Below are 21,573 nucleotides of genomic sequence, written 5' to 3'. Positions count from 1 at the left end.
TATATTTTTTTGTACTGGGGATCAAACTCAGAACCTTGCATTTGTGAGGCAGGTGCAGTGTCACTGAGCTAAATCCCTGGCCCTTTTTGCTCTATTTTTAATACTTGCCTCAGACCCCTTTTGCCCTGATGACCCATTTGGATCTGCTTCTGTAGGTTAAACTCACCATTTTCCCATGAATAAAATTTTAATGTTCAGCTTTTGCCTTTAGACAATAGTTCCTCAGGTAAGAGCCACTCTTAACCTGTCCAGCTTTCCCACTAGAAAAAGGGGATCAAATATCTTCCCAGCCCCAATGGGGCCTCCAGTGCTCCTTTGCTCGTTGCCTCCATCATTCTTTCCCCTTTCTTTCTCCCTATCTTCTCTTTCTGTCTCTTTCCCTCTTTTCAGTTGAGGGAAAATTAGTCATGCACATACAGTGTTGGTCACTGTACTTAGCACTACAAATAAATAGTAAAACAGATACACTGCCCTCATGAAGTTTATAGTGTTGGCCCCCCAAATATAAAGACCCAATTCAAAAATGGGCATGTGAAATGAACAGACATTTCTCAGATAAAGAAGTAATGGCAGCAAATAAATATATGAAAAAATCTTCAACATTACTGGTCATTAAGAGATGCAGATGAAAACAACACTGAGATTCCGCATCACCCCAGAAAGAATGGCTGCTGTCAAGGAATCATCCAATAACAAATGTTGGCAGGTTTGTGGGGAGAAAGGAACCCTTCTCCATTGTTTGTGGGAGTGCAGACTGGTGTAGCCACTGTTGAAATCAATATGGAGACACCTCAAAGAACTAGGATTAGAGGTTCCATTTGACCCAGCTATCCCTCTGCTGGGTATCTTCCCAAAAGAATTAAAAGAATCATACCACTATGATATATGCACACCCATGTTTATAGTGGCACAGTTTGTAATAACTAAAACTTGGAAACAGCCGATTTGCCCATTAGTTGAAGACTGCATAAAGAAGATGTGGTTTTTTTTTCTATAAAATGGAGTATACACAGCCATAAAGAATGAGAAACTAGAATCATTCATAGGAAAATGGATGCATACTCTTAAGTGAAATAAATAAGAAATATATATAATGAATAGTTTCTCTGGTGTGAAAAACTAAAAGTGTAAGTAATATCCAAGTTGTATAACTGTTAATGTGAAATACGAAGAAAAGGGCTAAAGGTATAGGGGAAGTGAGAAGGGTAGGGGAAAGGAAAGAAGGAAAAAGAAAAATATGAGAAAAAGAAAAAATGGAAACAAAGTCTTTGTAAATAGCAGAGGGTGGAGGGAGTGGAGGGCAGGGGTATGGGGAAAAAATGAGAACCAAGATCTGTCATGTAAAGGTACAAGATCCCAACAATGAATGTAATCACCAATAAACTCAATGAAGAAAAAAAGTTTTTAGTCTTGTGGGAGTAAGGCAGTAATTATATAATTATGTACAGTTATATAATTAGAATGATGTTAATGAAATGGAGAAAAATATGTAATCAATATTTAAAACAGGAAAAACCAGCTAACCTGAGGAAAGAAAGAAAAAGAAAGAAAGAAAGAAAGAAAGCTAGCTCTCTCTTAGGAATGTCTACAGGATCAATATGCACTAGCTAGGCAAAGAGGGAAGAACTTTCCAGAAATAAAAAGGAAAGAGTAGGCACTGAATTAACAAGGAATTTGCCCATAGGAGTAGTAAAGTGGGCCAGTATGACTTGAGTTCCATGAAGAACAGCTGGAGGGTGAACTGTAAAGACAGTGCAAGAGCCATATTTTATGGTGCCTTCTAGGTCTTGTTAACACCCCTGTGGTATGGGAAATCTCTGAAGAGTGTCAGGATCATATGTGTATCTTAAAATGATCGTTCTGGCTGCTGAGTAGAGGATAGACTATAGGGTGACAAGAGTGGTTACCTGCTCTGATGAGGTGGGGGCCACTGCTTCACTCTGTTCCTTGCTTCTAGACAGAGCAACCCCTCCTCTAGGGCCGCCATGAAGAACTCATGCCATCAAATAACACAGGTAGCAGAGGTGAACACAGAGCTACTAATACTGTAAGCTGCAAAACCCTGATCTAATGATCCTCTGTTGCTTCTGCTGTGATGGAAAATCCATATGGACTCTCTTCTTACTCTTAGTGAAGCTACATGTAGAGATGCCAAACTGTCATGAAAAGTAGAATACATGTTTCTTGTTTCACTCCTAGCAGGAAGCAGCTGTAGCTGTTATTTTCTCCAACTCATTGGCCATTAGTACAAGCAGCTCTGCCTGGACTATGATGAGCCCACTGGTCCTGAACTAGGGCATAGCAAGGAAGTGGGTCACCCAAGCTTCACCCTTTACCCTGTGACCTGGCCTTGAGCCTTTAAAAAAAAAGTGATTAGCATTCCAAGTTTCCTGAGATGCTGCTAAATATACTCTAATGCACAGGAGTCCCCTACAACAAAGAATTATGTACCCCAAAATGTCAAAATTGCTGAGGTTGAGAATAATCTGTTACTCCTCAATTAATTCCTACAGAGGGGACAAACCTATGGCACGCATGCCACAGTAGGGGCGTTAGTTATCACTGAAAGCTCTAAATGGTTCACAATCACTGAAGGGTTTGTTAAAACACATTGCTAGCTAAGCATAGTAGTGCATACCTGTTTGTAATCCCAGCATTCTGGGAGGCTGAGGGAGGAGGATCACAAGTTCAAGCTTAGGCTAGGCAACCTAATGACTTAGCATGATGCTGCCTCTAAATTAAAAAGAAAGAATATATGTGTATGTGTATGTATATGTATATATATATATATATATATATATATGATGAGGGTGTAACTCTGAAGGCCCTGGATTCAATCCCCAGTAGCAAAACAAACAAACAAACAACCAAAAACATTGCTATGTCCCAGCCCCACAATTTCTGATTCAGTAAGTCCCAGGTAGGCCCAAGAGTTTGTGTTTCAAAGCAATTTCTGGATCATGCTGATTCTCTTGGACTGAACTGTGAACCATTACTTAAATTGACTAGGATATTCAGACAAAAAGCTTGACTATGTCAAGTGAGGTGAAATACCCAGAGAAGTCCTCTGTCAGAAACTTTCATATTAGTAACTGGTAGAGGCTGTTCTGTCTCTAGGGATGACCCTTATTCACCAAAAGCTAAAATTGACTCCCCAGAGTGGATAGTAGTTTCACACCTGTGGCAAGGATCTGCCTTCTGGATCTTCCCATCTAGTGGGGGAAAACAGGTAACACACTGCCTATTAGCAGTAGTGACTAATAAGACCTAGAGGTTGTGTTGAAAGAGCCAGATAGATATTTGTTTCAACACAGAAAACCCATAACTAATTGCTGTGAGTGTTTTACTTTAACCCACCAACTCATTGTAGCCCATTTATAATTGTTATTCTAATCCAAAGGAAATCTTGGTGTTCTTTTGATATGAGAATCCTAACTTGTCACTGCCTCAGACTTTTCCTATTCTCCCCAAAAGCTTCTAGATGTCATATGTTTAGGTTTTTCTGGACCACTCAGCTTAAGCTAACACCCTTGTTCCTGTACTTCTTTGTCTGCGGTTCTTAGCACTTGTCACTATTTTATGTGCCTTGCTTGCTAGCATGTAAGTTCCACAAGGACAGAAAGAGCATTTTTGTTTTTCCATTTTGGGTCCTCTTGAGCCTAGAATAGTGTCTAGTGTATAACAGGTGTTCAGTATTTGTTTCATGGAAATATGAAACCTCTAATATATTATGTTTTTTTCTTGGGCCACACTTGGATAACCACCACACCTACTTCTCATTCTAAAATGCTGTGGCACACCATTACTAATGTTATCATCAAATTCTTTGTCTTTTCATTACAGTGGTCTTGATATAGCTCTGTACCCATTCCAAGTCATGGTGGTAGTATATGGATTCACGGGCATGACACAAAACATTTCTTTATTGCCCCCCAGCTACTGGCATTCATTGTAAAAAGTTCTCTTGTCAATATGAACTGCTCAACAACCTGGTAGTGATATCTAGTTGTATCCTGGTTTGCAAGGCATCGTCCGAAGCTCTCCACATCTTCCTTTTCCCGTCTACAACATACAGAGCTAACAGTCAGAGCATAGGAGTCAGGGCAGTTAGAGCAGGAGTCCCCAGCTCCAGTTACGGACCAATACTGGTCTATGGCCTGGTAGGAACCGGGCTGCACAGCAAGAAGTGAGCAATGGGTTAGTGAACAAAGCTTAACCTGTATTTGCAGCTGTTCCCCACAGCTGAGATTTCCATCCAAGAGCCATCTCCTGTCAGAGGAGCGATGGCTTTAGATTCTCATAGGAGAGGGCCCTATGTGAATTACATATGCAAGGGATCTAGGTTGTGCGCTTCTTATGACAATCTAATGCTTGATGATATGAGGTGCAGCTGAAGCAGTGATGCTAACACTGGGAGTGACTGCAAATACAGGTTAATGTTAGCAGAGAGGTGTGACTGCATGGAAACCATAAATAATCAGTTGCCTGCCAACTCATATCAAAACTCTATCATTGAGTGGCATGTGACAATTGAGCTGCATCTGGTGGCAGGCTTTATAGTTGATGTACTTCAATTATACAGATATATCTGGTGGTAGGATTTAAGTCAGAATCTGATACTTATTTTCGTCCATTCATGGCCCATCCATTATTTTAGTTACTACTTCTGTCCATGCCTCTTTGCTGCACTGCACACCTGTGTCAGTCACAGTTTTGGTAAGTCCACAAAGTAACCCTAGTGAAACAAATGTCACGTGCCTTTGAAAAAGACCAAATGATGAGACCACAGAAGACTCTAAGAATGCCAAAAAAAGAAAGCTTCAGTTAAAGGAAAATATCAAACCCTTAAATTATGTGTTCATTGCAACCTTCACCAAGCCCACCTTTTATAATATGTAGCAACCAGCCAACAAAGGCATGAAACCTTCAAAACTACTTCACCGCATAAGCACTCTATTAAAATGAAAGCCTTGGAGTTTTCAAAGGAGAAGCATGAACATGAAGAACAAAATCATTTCAGGCTACCACTTCATCAAATGTATCTGCACTGAGAGCATCACTCTTAGTGGCTAAATGCATTGTTAAACTATGAAGCCCTTTACTGTCAATGAAGGGTTGGTTCTGCCTGCTGCTAAGGACATTTGTCATGAACTTGTAGGAGAGGCTGCAGTTCTAAAGTTGACATGTTTTTGTCTATCTGCTAGCCCCATAACAAAATAAATTAATGAAATAGCAGAGGATATTGCAGCATAATTGTTGGAGAGGATTAGTGTGTAACCATGGTGCATGAACCAGTTGATGAGTCTATCAGGGTTGACAACAAGGCAGTAATGCTTATTTTTGTATGGTATAGTTTCAGGACTATGTACACAAGGGTGTGTTATGTGCACTTTTGTTGCCAGCCAATACCACAGCTGCAGAACTATTGCAAGTCTTTGAACGATTATACATTAAGAAAACTGAATTGGTCATTTTGTGTCAGTATAGGCATAGATGGAGAGGCTGCCCTAGTTGGATGGCTTTCTGGTTTCACTACTCAGGTCTAAAAGGTTGCTTCTGAGTGTGAGTCTATACACTGTGTCATCCAGAGAGAAACGATGGCTAGCAGAAAAATGTCACCTGAAATTAACAATGTTTTACAGGCTGTGATTAAAATTATCAACCACATTAAAGTATATACCCTTAACTCATGTGTTCGTGCTGCTCTGTGAGGAGGTGGACACAGAGCACACTTGTCTTCTCTTATACGCAGAAATGAGGTGGCTTGCTAAAGGTAGATCACTGGCCAGTGCTTTTGAGTTATGAGAGCTGCTCCAGAGATTTCTTTTAGCAAATCATTCCTCACTGGCAGCATATTTCAGTGACTCAGAGTGGGTCACAAAACTTTCTTACTTGTGTGACATATTCGGCCTGTTCAAAAGCCTCAATTTGTTACTTTAGGAGAGAATGGTGAATGTATTCAGGTTGGCAGATAAAGCAGCTACATTCAAACCCAAACTGGAATTATGGGGGTGATGATGAATGAACTTTACGAGTTTTGGAGTATCTCAAACATTAGCAGAGATTTTTAAACACCCAGAGCTTTCTTTCTTTCAGCTGGTACGTGATCACTGAGTTCAGCTTTCAAAAGTGTTTGGGCATTACTTCCCTACCACAGAAGACCCCCAAACTGGGAAGAAATGGATCCATGATCCATTGTGAATAAGTCAGATGAAATGACTTTGTCCATGCTAAAAGAGGAACAACTGTTTGAGATCACAAATAACAGTGGCCTTAAAAGTCTGTTTAATGATAACTTCATATCTCCGTACTTGCTGGATTAAGGTCAAAGTGGAATATCCTGAAATCGCCACAGAATCACTCCCGGAATGGACCGTCTAGTTGCAGGAAAGTAATCTCAGGGCTCTCACTGATTCTATATTATGGTGAATGGCATAGTAATTGTATTATATATATGTAAAAAAACAGTGTAATCATAACAGAAATAAAGCACACCATAAATGTAATGTGCTTGAGTCATCCCAAAACCTTCTTCTTCTCAGTCTATGGAAAAATTGTTTTCTGTGAAATTGGTCTTTGGTGTCAAAAATGTGGAGGACCTCTGGTTCAGAGTATCTCAGCGTCCCCACTCAAGTGCTCTACTTATGTAGCTGCTAGGGATTTCTCTTTAAATATCTTTCTCTCCCATAAAGTGTCCTCTTTCAAAAGAATTATCACTTTTCCCATTTTGCTTACCTGACTTCACATCCTAATAATTGGCAGAAACCTGCAAAGCTCTGGGAAATCTAACAGTACCTTTACATATTTTCCTGTACACTGAAAATCAGCACAAAAGAATATGCCTTTCATTTGTGTGTACTGGGGCGTGGCATAAGGTGAGAGAGCATTTGGCTCTCTTGTACATATTATCTTTACTTGGCATACCAAAAATAAGAAGACTATCACCAGATAATGAAAGACAGAGGGAATGGTAGACTTTAATCTCATGACTTCCTGGATCCACTGGATCACTTTCTTACATATTCGGTCTTTATGATTAATCACCCCCCCACTCCCTACCAGGCTCACCTACTCTGAACCTTGATTTCTAACTACCAACCTCAACTAAAACTGAAAACTGGGTATATTTTGGACCAAGTCTTAGCTTTCTAGCAGCCCTGTGGCTAAGCCCTTATATGTGAGTCATTGAAACAGAAATACAATATCTTGAAAACCTAGCAGGGAGCCTTAGATTTTTCTCCAGTGCAAACCAGCACCTTCCAGCTTTCTCATCTGAAGAAAGGACCTAGGACATCCTTTTCTAGCTCTATTAAATAACATCAACAATGAAAATGATCTTGGGATGAGATTATTCCTGTATTGGCTTAGTCTGGTGGCCTCAAGAATATATTGCATCACCTTTTTTTGCCCACATGACTTGCTGCTTTGTTCTTATGGTCCGTGATCTAAGCCTTCTTGACACCTAAGACAGCATCCTAGGTTTTATAGCAATGCTTAGACCCCTTTCTCAGCACACTCTCTCTTAATCATCACACTGTGTTCATTTGTAGTCTTCATGCACCAACACGGTGCCATAAAGAACACTTCTCAGCCTCCCCATTAGAGGGGAGTATTCATACACTATATGGAGCCATGCATATGTGTATCTAGAACTGCCCAGATCTCAAAATCCTCTCCATCATGGGTCCACCATTAAATTATGAGTTCAAATTTTGATTCATAATGTAAGTCAATCATAGCAACCTAAAATACCTCTTTCAAGTTGTGAAGATTCCTGTAAACCCATATTTAAAATTTGGAAGTTGTTTGTTGCACAGCTAATTAGAAAGAAGGAAAATGTATGGTCTTGGAGTTTAGGATTAAAAGGAGAAGAATCTATTTTTACTGGGTTATTCTTTCATTGTATTATCCATATGTCTAGTATTGGAATATTTGTTCCCACTGATGGGCTTCCCTTAAACAGTACTGAGTAAATACCACCAAATATTACTACTCAGATATTTTTTTCTTTTTTTTATTTACTCTCAAGTAATATGTTCATGTCATAAGAATTTGATACATCACAGATGTTAGTGGGATTATTGATTTCTTCAGTTATAGCCCAGGCCCAGTGGATTGCAAAGTTCTTAGAAACAGTTCCCATGAGCCATCAAGATCATAGACTCCACGATAACTTCTTATAGCTCAGTACCTGGCACAATGGCTCTCATATGACCTCAGTAAATACACCTGGAATGTATAAGTGAATTAAAAATAAATAAAGTTTCCTCAGTATTCTTAGCAAGAAGATATTTACAGTTACTTAATATGAAATGTTTCTTCTGTCAACTATTCTATATATTTTTTAAAAAAAAAGCTAGTGTAACTCCTACCAAATAACACCCTAAAGTTTGTAGATTCCACTGAGACAATCATAGGCAAAGACTGAGTGCTTCTGAAAAAGTTATCCTTTTCTAGGATTCCACCCTCAGCCCCAACTAATACTAAAAAATAATAGTCATCTTAGTGGATATGAAAGGATACTTTTTAACATTTTGAAAATTAGTACATGTTAGCAATACATAATGAACACATTTATGATCAAGAATTGGTACAAATACATATTCATATTAATCTTTTTTACTTCTTCCCCTCTCCTCAAATGAAGTGAAGTGGTTTTGATTTGCTCTTCTCTAGTGTCTAGTGGTGTTGAACATTTTTTTATGTGCTTCTTAGCCACTGCATATCTTCTTTAGAAAGATATCTATTCAAACTTTGCCCATTTAAATTTTTGTTTGTTTGTTTGTTTTGGTACCGGGGATTGAACTCGGGTCCTTGCACTTGCGAGGCAGGCCACCGAACCACTGAACTAAATCCCTGGCCCCTTGCCCATTTAAATTTTTAATGCCACAATTTTATTTGATATTTTGCTGAACATAATATATCTCTTTTTTAACTCAACAGGCTTTATTTTTTAGAACAGTTTTTTTTGGGGGGTGGGTACCGGGATTGAACTCGGGTTCTTGCACTTGCAAGGCAGGCCACCGAACCACTGAGCTAAATCCCCAGCCCTAGAGAACAGTTTTAAGCTTATAAAAATTATACTATCAAACAGAGAGTTCCCATACGCCCCATCTCTACCCTGTTCTCTTGCATTGGTGTGGTAATTTTGTGACAAACCAGTTTGTTACATTATTATTAACTAGGTCTACATTTAATGTTAGATTTCACTCTTTTATGATTCTAAGAGTTTGGACAAATGCATATGTCCACCATTATATCATCATCCAGAAGAGTTTTAATATCTCTAAATCTCCTGGGTTCCACCTATTCTGCCCACCGTTTTTTTCCTCAAGCCCCAGGTAACCACTGATCTTTTTACTGTCTCCACAGTTGTCTTTCCAGAATGTCAGATAGTGGGACCTATACAGCATGAATCCTTTTCAGACTGCCTGTTTTACTAAACAATATGCGTTTAAAGTTCCTCCCTGTCTTTTCATGGTTTCATAACTAATTTCTTTTTAGTGTTGAATAATACTTAATTGTATCGATGTGCTAAAATTGCTTTATTCATTCATCTTTGAGGGACATCTTGGTTGCTTCCAGTTTTTAGCAATTATGAATATACATTCATATGTGGATTTTTGTGTGGACATCATTTTCAACTTATTTGAGTTAATAATACAACAGCTGATCATGTGGTAAGACTATGTTTAGCTTTGTAAGAATCAGTCAAACTGTCTTCTACAATGACTACCTTTGTGCATTCTGCCAACATTGAGAGTCCTGGCTGCACTGCATTTTCATTAACATTTGATACTGTAAGTTGTTTTTCTTTCTTTCTTTCTTTTTTCTTTTTTTGGCTATTCCAGAAAGGTGTGTAATAGTACCTCACTTTTTTTTTGTTTGTTTGTTTTGGTACCTGGGATCAAACCTAGGTCCTTGCACTTGCAAGGCAGGCAGCAGCACCGCTGAGCTAAATCCCAGGCCCAGCGCCTCATTTTTAATTTGCAGTTCTGTAATGACATATGATGTTGGACATCTTTTTAATATGCTTACTTGCTGCCTGTATATCTCCTTTGGTCAGAAGATCTGTTCAGATCTTTTGCCCATTTTGTAATCAAGTTTTTGCCTTTTTATTATTGAAATGCAAGAGTTCTTTATAGATTCTAGATACAGTCCTTTGCTAGGTATATGATTTGCAAATATTTTCTTTCATTCTGTGGGTTGTCTTCCCTTTCTTGATGGTATCATTTGCAGCACAAAGATTTGTAATTTTGTGCAGTCAAATGATTTTATCTCTTATTCACCTGTATTTTCATTGCTTGCAGCCAGGATGTGCAGGGGCAGAACCAAAAGTAAGCAAGAGGGAGGGCAGTTAAAAAAAAGCAGGAACACAGATGACTCTGGAGAGGCATTGAAGATAAGGCGTAGGATGGAGCAAGGGAAGGAGAGAATGAGACCTGAAGAAGGGATCCATTTCTTGCTCTGGAAACGTCTGACCCATTTTCCCAGGATGGATTGTTTGCTGCGAAGTCCACAGAATCCTGCACTACTCCTACTGCAGGCTTGGAGGGGGGCCTGTCACAGCAGCGCTCTTGCCTCTTGGTACTTCTCTCCACACAAGCTAGCTTTTCTGTATTTTCTCTGAGAAAGGTAACACAAATGCAAAAGAAGTTTGTGAAGTTATTACGTATCAGTGCGCGGCGTTTCTCAAAGGCAGGGACTCAGTCTTGCACAGGTATCTTTTCATTTCTTGGCACCTTATACAAAACTTGTCTCACAGGCTCTGAATAAATATTTGTTGGACGAGTGAGGAAGGTGGGATGGGGCCAGAGCGGGGTTGTTTGATTATCAACTGCTTAAGATGTCTGAATGCAGTCTCAGAGAGTCCGGGTAGGAAAAAGTTGCTTCTGTTGAAAACAAGAGAAGCAACCAAACAATTTCTGATCCCTCCCACATACAAGAACAGAAGACTTCCAAGATATGTATGAGGACCCTAGGCTCTTTGGCAAAATAAAACGCTACCCGATCGGGGCAGAGTTCTTAGAGGGAGGAGGAAGAGGAGGAGAGAGGCTAGAGGGGGAGGCGGAGCCTCCTTGTCAGCATCTGTTGGTGGAGGTTGGGAATCCTCCTCTCCTCCTCCCTCCTCCACCTGGCTCCTCCCCGAGTTCGCCAAGCTCCCCTCCCCCTTTCCCCAAGGACAATCTGAGAGAAAGCAGCGACAGAGGAGAGCTAAGACTGAAAGGCAAGAAGCAGGCCTTGGGGGCAGAGCGCGGGGAAATCCGAGAGTGAGGTGGGAGTTCATGTGCTGGGAGGAGAATGCGGGGAGAACTGAAAGAGACTGGGGACCAGCGGAGGTGCTAGTGGCCTCAGACGCCGGAGCCCAGAGGGGGATGGGCTGAAGAACCCTAACCCCTCGGTTGCGCTCCCTGCACTTGCACGCGTAGCTCTGTTCCCTGGGAAGCTCGGATGCGTGGGTGGAGGCTGGGCAGCGTTGCCCTTGGCCGCCTGACCCCTTCCTTGGCACTCACCCAATTCTCTCCGGCGTCCGTGTGATGCCGCCTCCGGAATCCTGCCTCCCGCGCGCGTTATCACACACATACACACGTGTGATTATATACCTGTGTCAGTCCGTTGCTACATGCGTGCCACTGTGGGTCTATACAGGATGCTTATGTGTGTGTGAGCCTGCATGTCTTTCTGTGCCCTGTGTCTCGGTCACAGGAGAGGAAGGAGAGCTATTGTTTACAGGTCTGCATCCTAATTCTCATTTTTTGGGGTGAATTCGCTCCCTCATTGGAGCCCCAGGGGTGGAAAATTGTCATATGAGCTTCTGTCTGTGATGAATCTTCTATCCCTGTTATGTGCTGCAAGAGGGGATGAGAAGAAACAACCCAGGAAAAAAGAGATCAGCATACTCATGTCTGTTTCTTTCCTTTCCAAGTGTTTGGGTTTCTGTCTGCTCCAGCTGGTTAGTCTTTTTAAAAAAACAAGGGGACTTTGGATGTTAACAATCTAGTTAAATAAGAGTGGGTGTATCACTGTTCCTTTCACTACTTGTAATTGTATAGTTTCTTAAACCCTGGTTGTGTCCAAGTATGTTTTTAAAAGGGTTGTGTCCATGTATGTTTTTAAAAGTAGAGGGAATATAGAGGATATATATCTGTATCCAGGTCTATTTTTACTTTTTATGCATTCTCATTTTTGTAGTGTGCATCAGCTCATTAATGGTTTCAGAAAGTGTTCATTGAGCTGCTGTTATATGCACTGACTTCATTAAGCTTTGGTAGGCTCTGGGTCTTGGAAATGAATATGATTCTTTCCCTGGAGGAATTTTCAGTCTAGTTAGGAAATGTGACTTTAGCAGTCATCTAATCTAGTAGTCAACGAGTTTTTTTTTGTATAAAAGGCCAGATAGTAAGCATTTTAGGCTTTGCAGCCTAGTGAGTCTCTGCTACATTATCTACTCTGCTCTAGTTAGTACATAAGCAAATAAGAGTAGTATGGACACTGAGACATTTTTTTTCTTTTAATGGGGTCTCAAGTCTGGTGTGGTGGTGCATGTCTATAATACCATTGCTCAGGAGGCTGAGGCAGGAAGATCACCTGAGTTTAAGGCCAGCCTGAACTATATAACAAAACCCTGTTTTACATTTTTTTCTTTTCTTTTTTGTTTTGTTTTGTTTTTTTGAGACAGGGTCTCACTGTGTAGTTAAGACTGACCTGGAACTCACTATTTAGCCCAGGCTGGTCTCGAACTCACAGCAATCCTCCTGCTTCAGCCTCCCTAGTACTGGGATTACAGGTGTGTGCCACCACGCTCGGCTTAAACCCTGTCTCACATTAAAAAAAAGAAAAGGTTTCACTGTGTTGCTTGGGCTGGCCTTGAACTCTTGGGTTCACATGATTTTTCTGCCTTATTCTGTGGGGTAGCTGGGACTACAACCATATGCCACCACACCCAGCAACACTGAAATTTGAATTTTGTGTGTTTTCATATGTTATGAGATATTTTTGTAACCATTTTTGTTTGTTATTTTGAGACAGGTTCTTCCTATGTAGTTCAGGTTGGCTTTGAACTCACGATGTAGTCCAGACTAGCCTTGGACTTGTGGTGTTCCTCCTGCCTCAGCCTCCCAAGTGCTGGGATTATAGGCGTGCACCATCTCATCTGGTTTATAACCATTTAAAAACTGTAAAAACAGTTTTCTGCCATACAAAAACATGAGGACTCTGGATTTGGCATATGGGCTGTATGTTCCTGATCCTTGCTAGTCCAAGTTTCTTTTTAGTGCAGAAGAAACAAAATTCCACTAAAAAAAAGCCACTAAAGTAATAATTGTAAAATGAGCGATCCAGTTTGGACAATTATGTGATTTAGATACCCAGAAAGAAGTCTATCGGTGGGCCGGGGATTTATCTCAGTGGTTCCACCGCCTGCCTTGCAAGTGCAAGGTCCTGAGTTTGATCCCCGGTACCAAAAAAAAGTAAAAAAAAAAAAAAAAAAAGTCTATCTGGACCTTTGTCGATCAGTAAAAGTGTAATAAAAGGGTGTGACTAGGACTGGTTTGATGAGTGGGGTGTCTTGGACAAGGGATTCTTGCTGCAACAGAGAGCCTGCCCTGCAGCTTTCAGGGGACATGAGCGGACCTGGTTCCAAACACTGGTAACGTCGAGGTCAGCACCAGCCCGTTGCTAGTGTCTAGAGAAATGTGCCTCTTGTCTCCTTGGCACCATACAATTTAGCCCATTTAGATACCTTCCGTGGATCTGCTCAACAGCCCCATCAGACACAGACAAGGAGTTTTATTATTTGCATTTACAGATAAGAAAAGTGGACTAGGACACTAAGTGGATTGTTCAAGATCACCCAGCTAAACAGTGGGAAAACCAGAATTCGAATCCAGGCCTCTGAGATCCAGGGCCAGTGTAGATTCATCCATGCTGCTGGGCCTGGCCCTGGGGGAAACAGAACCTTCAGAAACAGAGTGGGGTCTGCATCTCACACCTCACCAGGGCCTGGTCTGTGGGCGCTCGGGGACTTTGTCCTTCTGTCACAGTCTGAGCCAGAGCAGTGCACTAATATTATCCCTAGCCCTTCCTAAGACCAATACTACTAATCTGCCCAAGCTTCAAAGTGCTTTCATAACCTCAAAGTCCAGTTTCAATTCTGTATCACCCAGTCCTACTCAATCACTTATTCCATAAGATTCAACTCTAATCTTAACCATAACCCAACCTACCTTTGCTTTTCTGCTCCTACATTACTGGTTCTGAGTGCCTCAAACCCCATTTCATTGTTGCCCTCCGGGACAACTCTTCCTTCATTAAAGGGAAGGATACCTGAGGCTAACTCAGCTTTCCTCCTTTCTTTCTCATGTCTCTTCACTCAACTGCCCTTCTTCCTGACCTTAGCTTATTCTCCAAATAGGTTGCACTTGGGTGGGAGGGGCCAGGGAGGGGTTAGCCAGGACTTCTGCAGTCTTGGCCTTGATTACTGTGACATTTCAGCTTGCCACTCCATGAGGGTGCGGCTTTAAAAGAAGTCCAAAGCTCCCAGTCTTCCTAGCCCAGATTTAAAGTAGTGGGAGAGTCTGGGTGGCTGTAGCCAGTCTAACAGACATTTCTTGAGCAAGTGGCTCCTTGAACGAGCTGCTGCTTAACTGACTCTTGTCTTAAATTCTAGAGTGGATCATGACCCATGAAGAACATCATGCAGCCAAAACCCTGGGGATTGGCAAAGCCATTGCCGTGTTAACCTCTGGTGGAGATGCCCAAGGTAAGGAGGAAGGAGCAGAAAAGATAGCTTGAGTTTCTCCTGAAGTTTCTTAACTCCCTTAGATTGTAGAATAGGACGAGCCTCCTGTAGGTTCACACTGGAATCCAAGCCTTTCCTAACCGTCTCTTTCAGGTCTAAGTCCTCAAGTTTATTTGAATTTTATTTGCTCTATCTTTATTTACCCAAATCTTCATAAAATCTTTTTCCAAGTTTCAGTGAAGATTTGGGGCCATTTTGGACTTCTGATACCTAAAACAGTAGTGTTTTCTCAAGCAATATTGGAAAGAAACTAAAGAGATAAAATTGTTGAGGAGGCAGTACGAAGGTAGATTTACTTCAAGAACTTGGAAAAGAGTGGGAAAGGGAAGAGACCTAGAGTTGGTATTTGGTGAGCCCAGCTAGAGCTCTGGATATTAACTCTGAGACTAGAGAGTTCCTGTACTTACCAGAGCCAGGCAGTGCTGTGATTTCCCTGGATTTCCCATCCTTCCTATCCATTTATCCCTTGAAAAATAGGAATAGTGGAAGTTAACAAATACACATCCATTTTAGAGGTTCAGGGATGGAAAACAGCCTTGTCTGGGTGAACTACAAGAAACGTAAGAGTCATAAAAAGCAGGGATATAGGAAAAATGAAGGGACAGAGAGAAGATATTAATTTTTTTAAAAAAGCATCTTTTCTACTTTGATTTTCTTGTATATTCCAATTTATAATACTTTGAAAAGGGCCAGAATTTCTTTGAAAGGGTTACTAGGACATGTGTTACAAGGGATGGAAGAAAAAAAAAAAAGGGAGAAAGAGCTTTCTGCTAGTCTGTCCTCTCTGTGCCACTGTCCCCGGGCTTTCCTTGATTTGGCACCAAGCACCCATTTTGTAGATCCCTATAGTGAAGACATTGATTTCCTTTGAGAACTTACAGCTTAATGGGAGAAAGATACTGTGTATCACTGGAATTCTTGTATAAGCTACATAAATAAAAACAAACAAGCATGCATTAGTCAAATGGAATCCACTTATATAATGGAATGAAAGATCCTGGCTGGATTAACCAAACTTCACTAAGAAGATAAGTTTTCAAGAAACCGGTCCCGTTACTCAAGTATTTTTAGAAGACTGGCTTCTGGCAAATACTAAACACTCAATGAACTTGTTGTTAATAATTAAAATGAATCATTGAGCTTAATAATTGACTGGCCAAGCAGGATGATAGCTGCCAAGGACGCATTAATGAAAAAAAAATCTTTGTTCTTATAATATTTCTTTTTGATATATTAGTAGAACTGGACTTTATATATTTAAACTAATGTCTGTTTAATTATGGTTGTGATATGTGTTATACATTAGAGGATTTTAGGTTGAAGAAACTAGAGGAAGACAGAAAGGCTTGAATTTAGGAAGTGACCAGAATAGCGATGCAGAGCTCTGGTGGAGACTAGAGACCCACAGCTTGGGTTTTATCACTTTTGTCTTCTCTGCTGGCAGAATCCATGCCAACACTGAGATCGTCACCGCAAATTTGTGTACATTGGTCCTGGACCTCAGAAAAATTGCCCATGGACTTAGATCATCCAGTGAGGAGGAGGAATGTGCTAAAAGATTGACGTGAGACACACAGAGTATGAAATGATGAAGGAAGAGAGCTCTTTGGAGAGAGAAAGAGGAAAGAAAACCAAACCAAATCAAACAAAACAAGAACAGGGGCCTAGAATTTAACTTGATTCTAAGAGCAGCAGAGCGTTTCCAGCTTCTGACCCCAAGCAATGAGACCCTCTTCTCTCTAGGGCTGACCTGACCGCTCTATGATACGGAGTGCTGAGGAAATACAGTATCTCACCTGTGACTCCGTGTGACATCACAGGCACATGTCAGTAGAGTCTGGGGGGTGGTGGTAAAAAATGAAATTCTAAAAGACCATGGAGGCAAGATAGAAAACTCAAAAATAGGGCTGAGAAGTCCTAACTGAAGGAGCAGCTCCAGTAGAGAAGCTGCCTTTCCAAAGGTAAGTTTTCTGGACTCTGGTTCTCCCAGGGAGAAAGCACAGAAATATTTTTTCCCTAGGTGTATGGGCCACATGAGAAAGTGAGAATGAACTTTATAAAATCCATAGGGGCTACAGTGCTTTTCCTGAACTCAACAAAGCTAATCTTTTGCAATATAAAAATGGCTAGGAGTCAACCTGAGCTGGAAAGCCAAGAATTCTGAGACGCTGGATGATTAAATACGAAATTCTAATTCCCTTCCTAATTCAGCAAAGGCCCGAGCCCCCCTGCCCAATGCCATATTTAGTCTAATGTCATTGGTATATCCTCCCCTGGAGAGGACATCAGTCATCGGCTCTAACCCTCTGTTTCTAGACAGGCAATCATTCCAAATGCATGCATATCCTATTTTTAAAGGTTTATAGGAACGAGGATTCCCTTACCACTCTGGCTTGCTATTCTAGAGTTTATAACTTTTAGGTACATATCCATTGGAAAGTATAATTCACGTCTAACAGGTGCTTATTCCTCATAATTTAAAAAGAGTTATACATGGCTCAAGTAGAAACTTCTTAGCATGAGCTTTTTAAAAAGTTGTACCAAGTCATTTATTAGTGTTTCCCCCATGCAGTCTCTTAGAGACTCTTCACTCACAGCTGTTCTCCCCCAAACCTCTTCACAAATGTGCTATATAACTGGAGACTCCAAACTATGTGTTTATAAGAGTTCTCCAGAGCCCCTCCTGGGTGTACCCAGAATACCTCTTGTATGGTGCCTGTAATCTTATCCTTCGTCTTGCTTCTAATAAGTCAGGCAGCTGCTCATAGAGGTTATTTAGGGCAATGTGGAACAGCCAAGAAGAGTCTGGCCAGGACTGGTATGGATCCAGACTAGGCCGATGCATGGGATAGTCCAGAGAATTATTGAGACTCCTTAGCATAAACCCTCTGTATACCTTAGTCTGTGTATTTTAGGGAGATAGAGTTTGCGGCACATGTAGAAGAGCACAAAGTGGGTCTTGAAACTTGATTTCTAGGCAGTCAGTCTTTCATTTAGAGGCGAGATGAACCCTGGAGGTTGGTAGAGTTGAGGTGAGAAGATAAAGGAAGAAGAGAAGATAATCTTATCTGTGAAATTATTTTCCTGCCTAACAAATTTGGATATTCTCTGCCCACCATGGTTTAACCCTTTGCCTAAGTCAACATAGAGCATTTCTTTATTCTTAACATCCTGATATCCAATCACCTTGCCGATCAGATATGCCCTGTTGTGTCTAATTTCCTGGATCTCTTCTGAATAACATCTGTTTTGTCCCAGATGCCACCCTTCCAGTGTAGGCCATCTTCTTGTCTTATCTCAGATGCTAGAAAGCTTCCTAATCCTAGTTACCCTTCCCTCAAGCTGCCTGTCACATGCTGCCAGCTTTCTCTTTTTCTCTTTCTTTCTTTCTTTCTTTCTTTCTTTCTTTCTTTCTTTCTTTCTTTCTTTCTTTCTTTCTTTCTTTCTTTCTTTCTTTCTTTCTTTCTTTTTTTCTTTCCTTCCTCCCTCCCTCCTTTCTTTCTTTCTTTCTGATGCATAGATCTCATCATGTCCCTCTCATTCAGAGTTTGAGATTCTTCATTACTTGCAACCTTGTACTACATAATTTTGCAAAACTCATGGATTCCCTGAGCCAGGTGTCTACTATCTGTTACCTTAACCTCTTACCATTTCCTGTCTTGCATTTTACTCTTTGTTGTTGTTTGTTTGTTTGTTTGTTTGAGACAGGGTCTCACTGGGTAGCCCAGGCTGGCCTTGAACTTGTGGCAATCCTCCTGCCTCGGGCTTCTGAGTGCTGGGATTGCAGACATAAGCTACCACACCGGGCTCATTTTACTCTGTGTAATACTGAATTGTCCAAAGTTATTTCTTGACCCTTACCTTTGTGCTATCCCTCCTGCCTAGAGCACTCTTCCCCAGATTTTCTACCTGACAAAAAGATCTAAAGGGAATATGTCCTTTAGGTCTCAGGACAATGCTATCTTTTCTGACTTACTTCTGGCAGGCTTAGATCCTCTTGTCCTTGTTCCCACTGATCTTTGTACATACCTCTCTTTTAGGCATCAGTATACCATATTGTAATTCTCTGTGTGTCTTGAGATCATTATGAAGTCTTTTATTTTTGTGTTACCAGACCCTGCATTTCTCCTGTATTCCCAGTGCCTAGCACAGTGCCAGGAGCACAGTAGTTGTTCAGTTAAAATTTGCTCCATGAGTGGTTGGACCTTCAATTTGATTTGGAACTAATAGCCACGTAATATTGGTGTCAACCAGAAAAAGGAAAAAAAGACATTCTAGTCTTTTTTATTCTATTCCATTCATACTAGCATTGGATTATTCAATAGTTTATAATGACTTTTAGTCTGGTGCTGAGATTTTTCTAATTACTAGTTTCCGTAGTGCTTGCTAATCTGGTATTACTCTAAGCATGGTTTAAGGACCATGTGAATTGGTTTTAGGTTGAAGCAAAAACTTACACTGTGATATGTGGAGAGGATGGCTACAGTGGTACACAAGAAGCTGATCCAGCTTGTCTGCAAGATACTAGATCCAGCCAGGTGTGGTGGCACACGCCTGTAATCCCAGTACTGAGGAGGCTGAGGCAGGAAGATTGCAGTGAGTTCGAGGCTAGCCTGGGCTACATAGTGGGACCCTATTAAACAAAACAAAACAAAAACAAACCAACAGAAAATAAGATATGAGACCCATCATGTCTAAGATCCACCCTGAACGTCTCACATTACAGTGTAGGATAGGAATGTCTCCCAGATCTTACCAATGAGGCAGTGTTTAGTGCAGCAAAAGCTTCTAGTATGTGCAGTTCCTTAGTGAGTATCAGTATTGCTCCTAGTACAGAACACATACGAGGGACATCCATATCACGCCGTATGTTGGGACATGTTGGCTGCTCCAGTGCTGTTGAAAGAGAATTCTTGTCATTGGCTCCTACAAGGATTGATATTTACCTGTGAAAAATGGGAAGGCTCAGCTCTCTGTTTCAGTCCTAGTTTTTCCTCCCAGGGGAGGCAGAGAGAACAATTTACAGCATATTGTTAAATTCCCATGCACATCTTAATATACAGCACTGCGGGAGAAAGTCAGCAAGTCCCTGTTGACTAACTGAGTGCTAGGAGAAGATCCAGAGAAAAGAGGTTCTCCATCTTTCTGTATACTTAGTCACAGCCTCTGACAGTGTGGGAGCCAGAAAATTACAACTGTGTGGCACATATAGAGAACAATTTACAGCATATTGTTAAATTCCCATGCACATCTTAATATACAGCACTGCGGGAGAAAGTCAGCAAGTCCCTGTTGACTAACTGAGTGCTAGGAGAAGATCCAGAGAAAAGAGGTTCTCCATCTTTCTGTATACTTAGTCACAGCCTCTGACAGTGTGGGAGCCAGAAAATTACAACTGTGTGGCACATATTGGAATGAAGACCACTCAAATGACACTAAAAGACTGTGTGTGTGTGTGTGTGTGTGTGTGTGTCTTGACTGAGAATTTACTTTCCAATAATGTACTTACTACATTTGGAAATAAACTACACCATCTAGTCACCAAACCACAGAAGGTCATATTTTTTATTTTTCCCCCCAAAGAAACTCCTGAATCTGGATGTCTATAGATTCAATGAAGAAAACAAGGAAAAACCTGCTGTATCCATCGTAGTGGTATGAGCTCAGGCATTTAAGATTTGCATTCAAATCTCAGCTTTCTTGGAGTACAAGCTGTGTGACCATGTTCTCTCTGAGCTTCAGTTTCTAAATCTGTAAAGTGCAGGCAACTCCAGGGTTGTGGATAAGGTTAAATGAGATGCTGTTTGACAAGTTCTTAGCAGTGTACAGCACACATTGAGGAAGATACTTACTTTTCTTCACTGCTTGCTTTTATTACTATTCTTCAGATGATCCTGGCAAGGTCTTGAGAAAGGGAGGCTATTTTAGAGATAGCCGGGATGAATGGGCTATCTAGAACCCTACTGACACTGAATACAGGAATTGGGAGTAGGGAGACCAGAGACTTGGATGAGAGTAGTATTCTAGCTTCAGAGAAAAGCTTAGGAAAAGGCCTGATGCCATCTTTAGCCAGATATAACTTCAGTGGATTCCAGGGCTGCTTATCTTAGGTGTAAGCTCTGCCTGACTTTTTTCTTCCCTCCTTGCAGGTATGAATGCTGCTGTCAGGGCTGTGGTTCGAGTTGGTATTTTTACTGGTGCCAGAGTCTTCTTTGTCCATGAGGTTGGTTCCCTACTTAGTCATCTAGCATTCTTTCTCCATTTTCTGCTTATTCTACTCCCACCTTCCTCTCATTTTCTCCTTTTTTATATCCCAGTTACATTTCTGTTTGCCTTTCCTTGAGTCTCTGTCACCATGAGTCACTCCTTCCTACTCTTGCCTAAATAATGATGTTGGGATCCAGATTTCTGCACTCTGGGTCTTCATACTGCCTGTTCATATTAGAAGAAGAAGAGGAAGAGGGAAGAAGGAAGAAGAAGCGTTCTTTTCTCCTTCCACTCTCTCCCAAACAGAGAGAAACAGAAATGGGCAGTCTTTATAGTAAATTTACTCTATCTGGGGATAGAGCCACAGTATGGAACAGTCATACTGTTTTTTTGTTTGCCTTTCTGAGGTTCTAGCTCCTGCTTGGCTTTGTTCCCTTTTAATGCTTTGCCCCCTTTCTGTAAAGCCTGCCTTCCCTCCTTGTCTCAAATTTTATAGCTTGGTAAAAAGTCACTTTTTTTTTTTTTTTTTTTTTTTTTTTTTTTTTTTTTTTTATGAGAGCTATGCT

General features: G+C 41.0%; 1 protein-coding gene across 3 annotated transcripts in view; it reads left to right on the top strand.

Moving 5' to 3' along the window:
* Positions 1 to 21,573, top strand: part of Pfkm (phosphofructokinase, muscle) — a 38,235-nt gene that overhangs the window by 2,708 nt on the left and 13,954 nt on the right. Inside the window, exons 3-6 of one of the 3 annotated variants that reach the window (XM_033763564.1) lie at positions 10,315 to 10,356; positions 12,788 to 12,841; positions 14,669 to 14,761; positions 20,950 to 21,023. In XM_033763564.1, the coding sequence (XP_033619455.1) occupies positions 10,315 to 10,356; positions 12,788 to 12,841; positions 14,669 to 14,761; positions 20,950 to 21,023 (263 nt within the window). Of the gene's footprint in view, positions 1 to 10,314; positions 10,357 to 11,125; positions 11,276 to 12,787; positions 12,842 to 14,668; positions 14,762 to 20,949; positions 21,024 to 21,573 lie in introns of those variants that run through there. The other 2 variants (XM_010638318.3, XM_033763563.1) reach the window with 2 other exon arrangements.

The sequence above is a fragment of the Fukomys damarensis genome, unplaced genomic scaffold (assembly GCF_012274545.1).
Source record: "Fukomys damarensis isolate Sample0158 unplaced genomic scaffold, DMR_v1.0_HiC HiC_scaffold_15, whole genome shotgun sequence".
Lineage (NCBI taxonomy): Eukaryota > Metazoa > Chordata > Mammalia > Rodentia > Bathyergidae > Fukomys > Fukomys damarensis.
The sequence above is the reverse complement of the archived record's forward strand: the minus strand, read 5'-3'. Positions and strand labels throughout refer to the sequence as shown.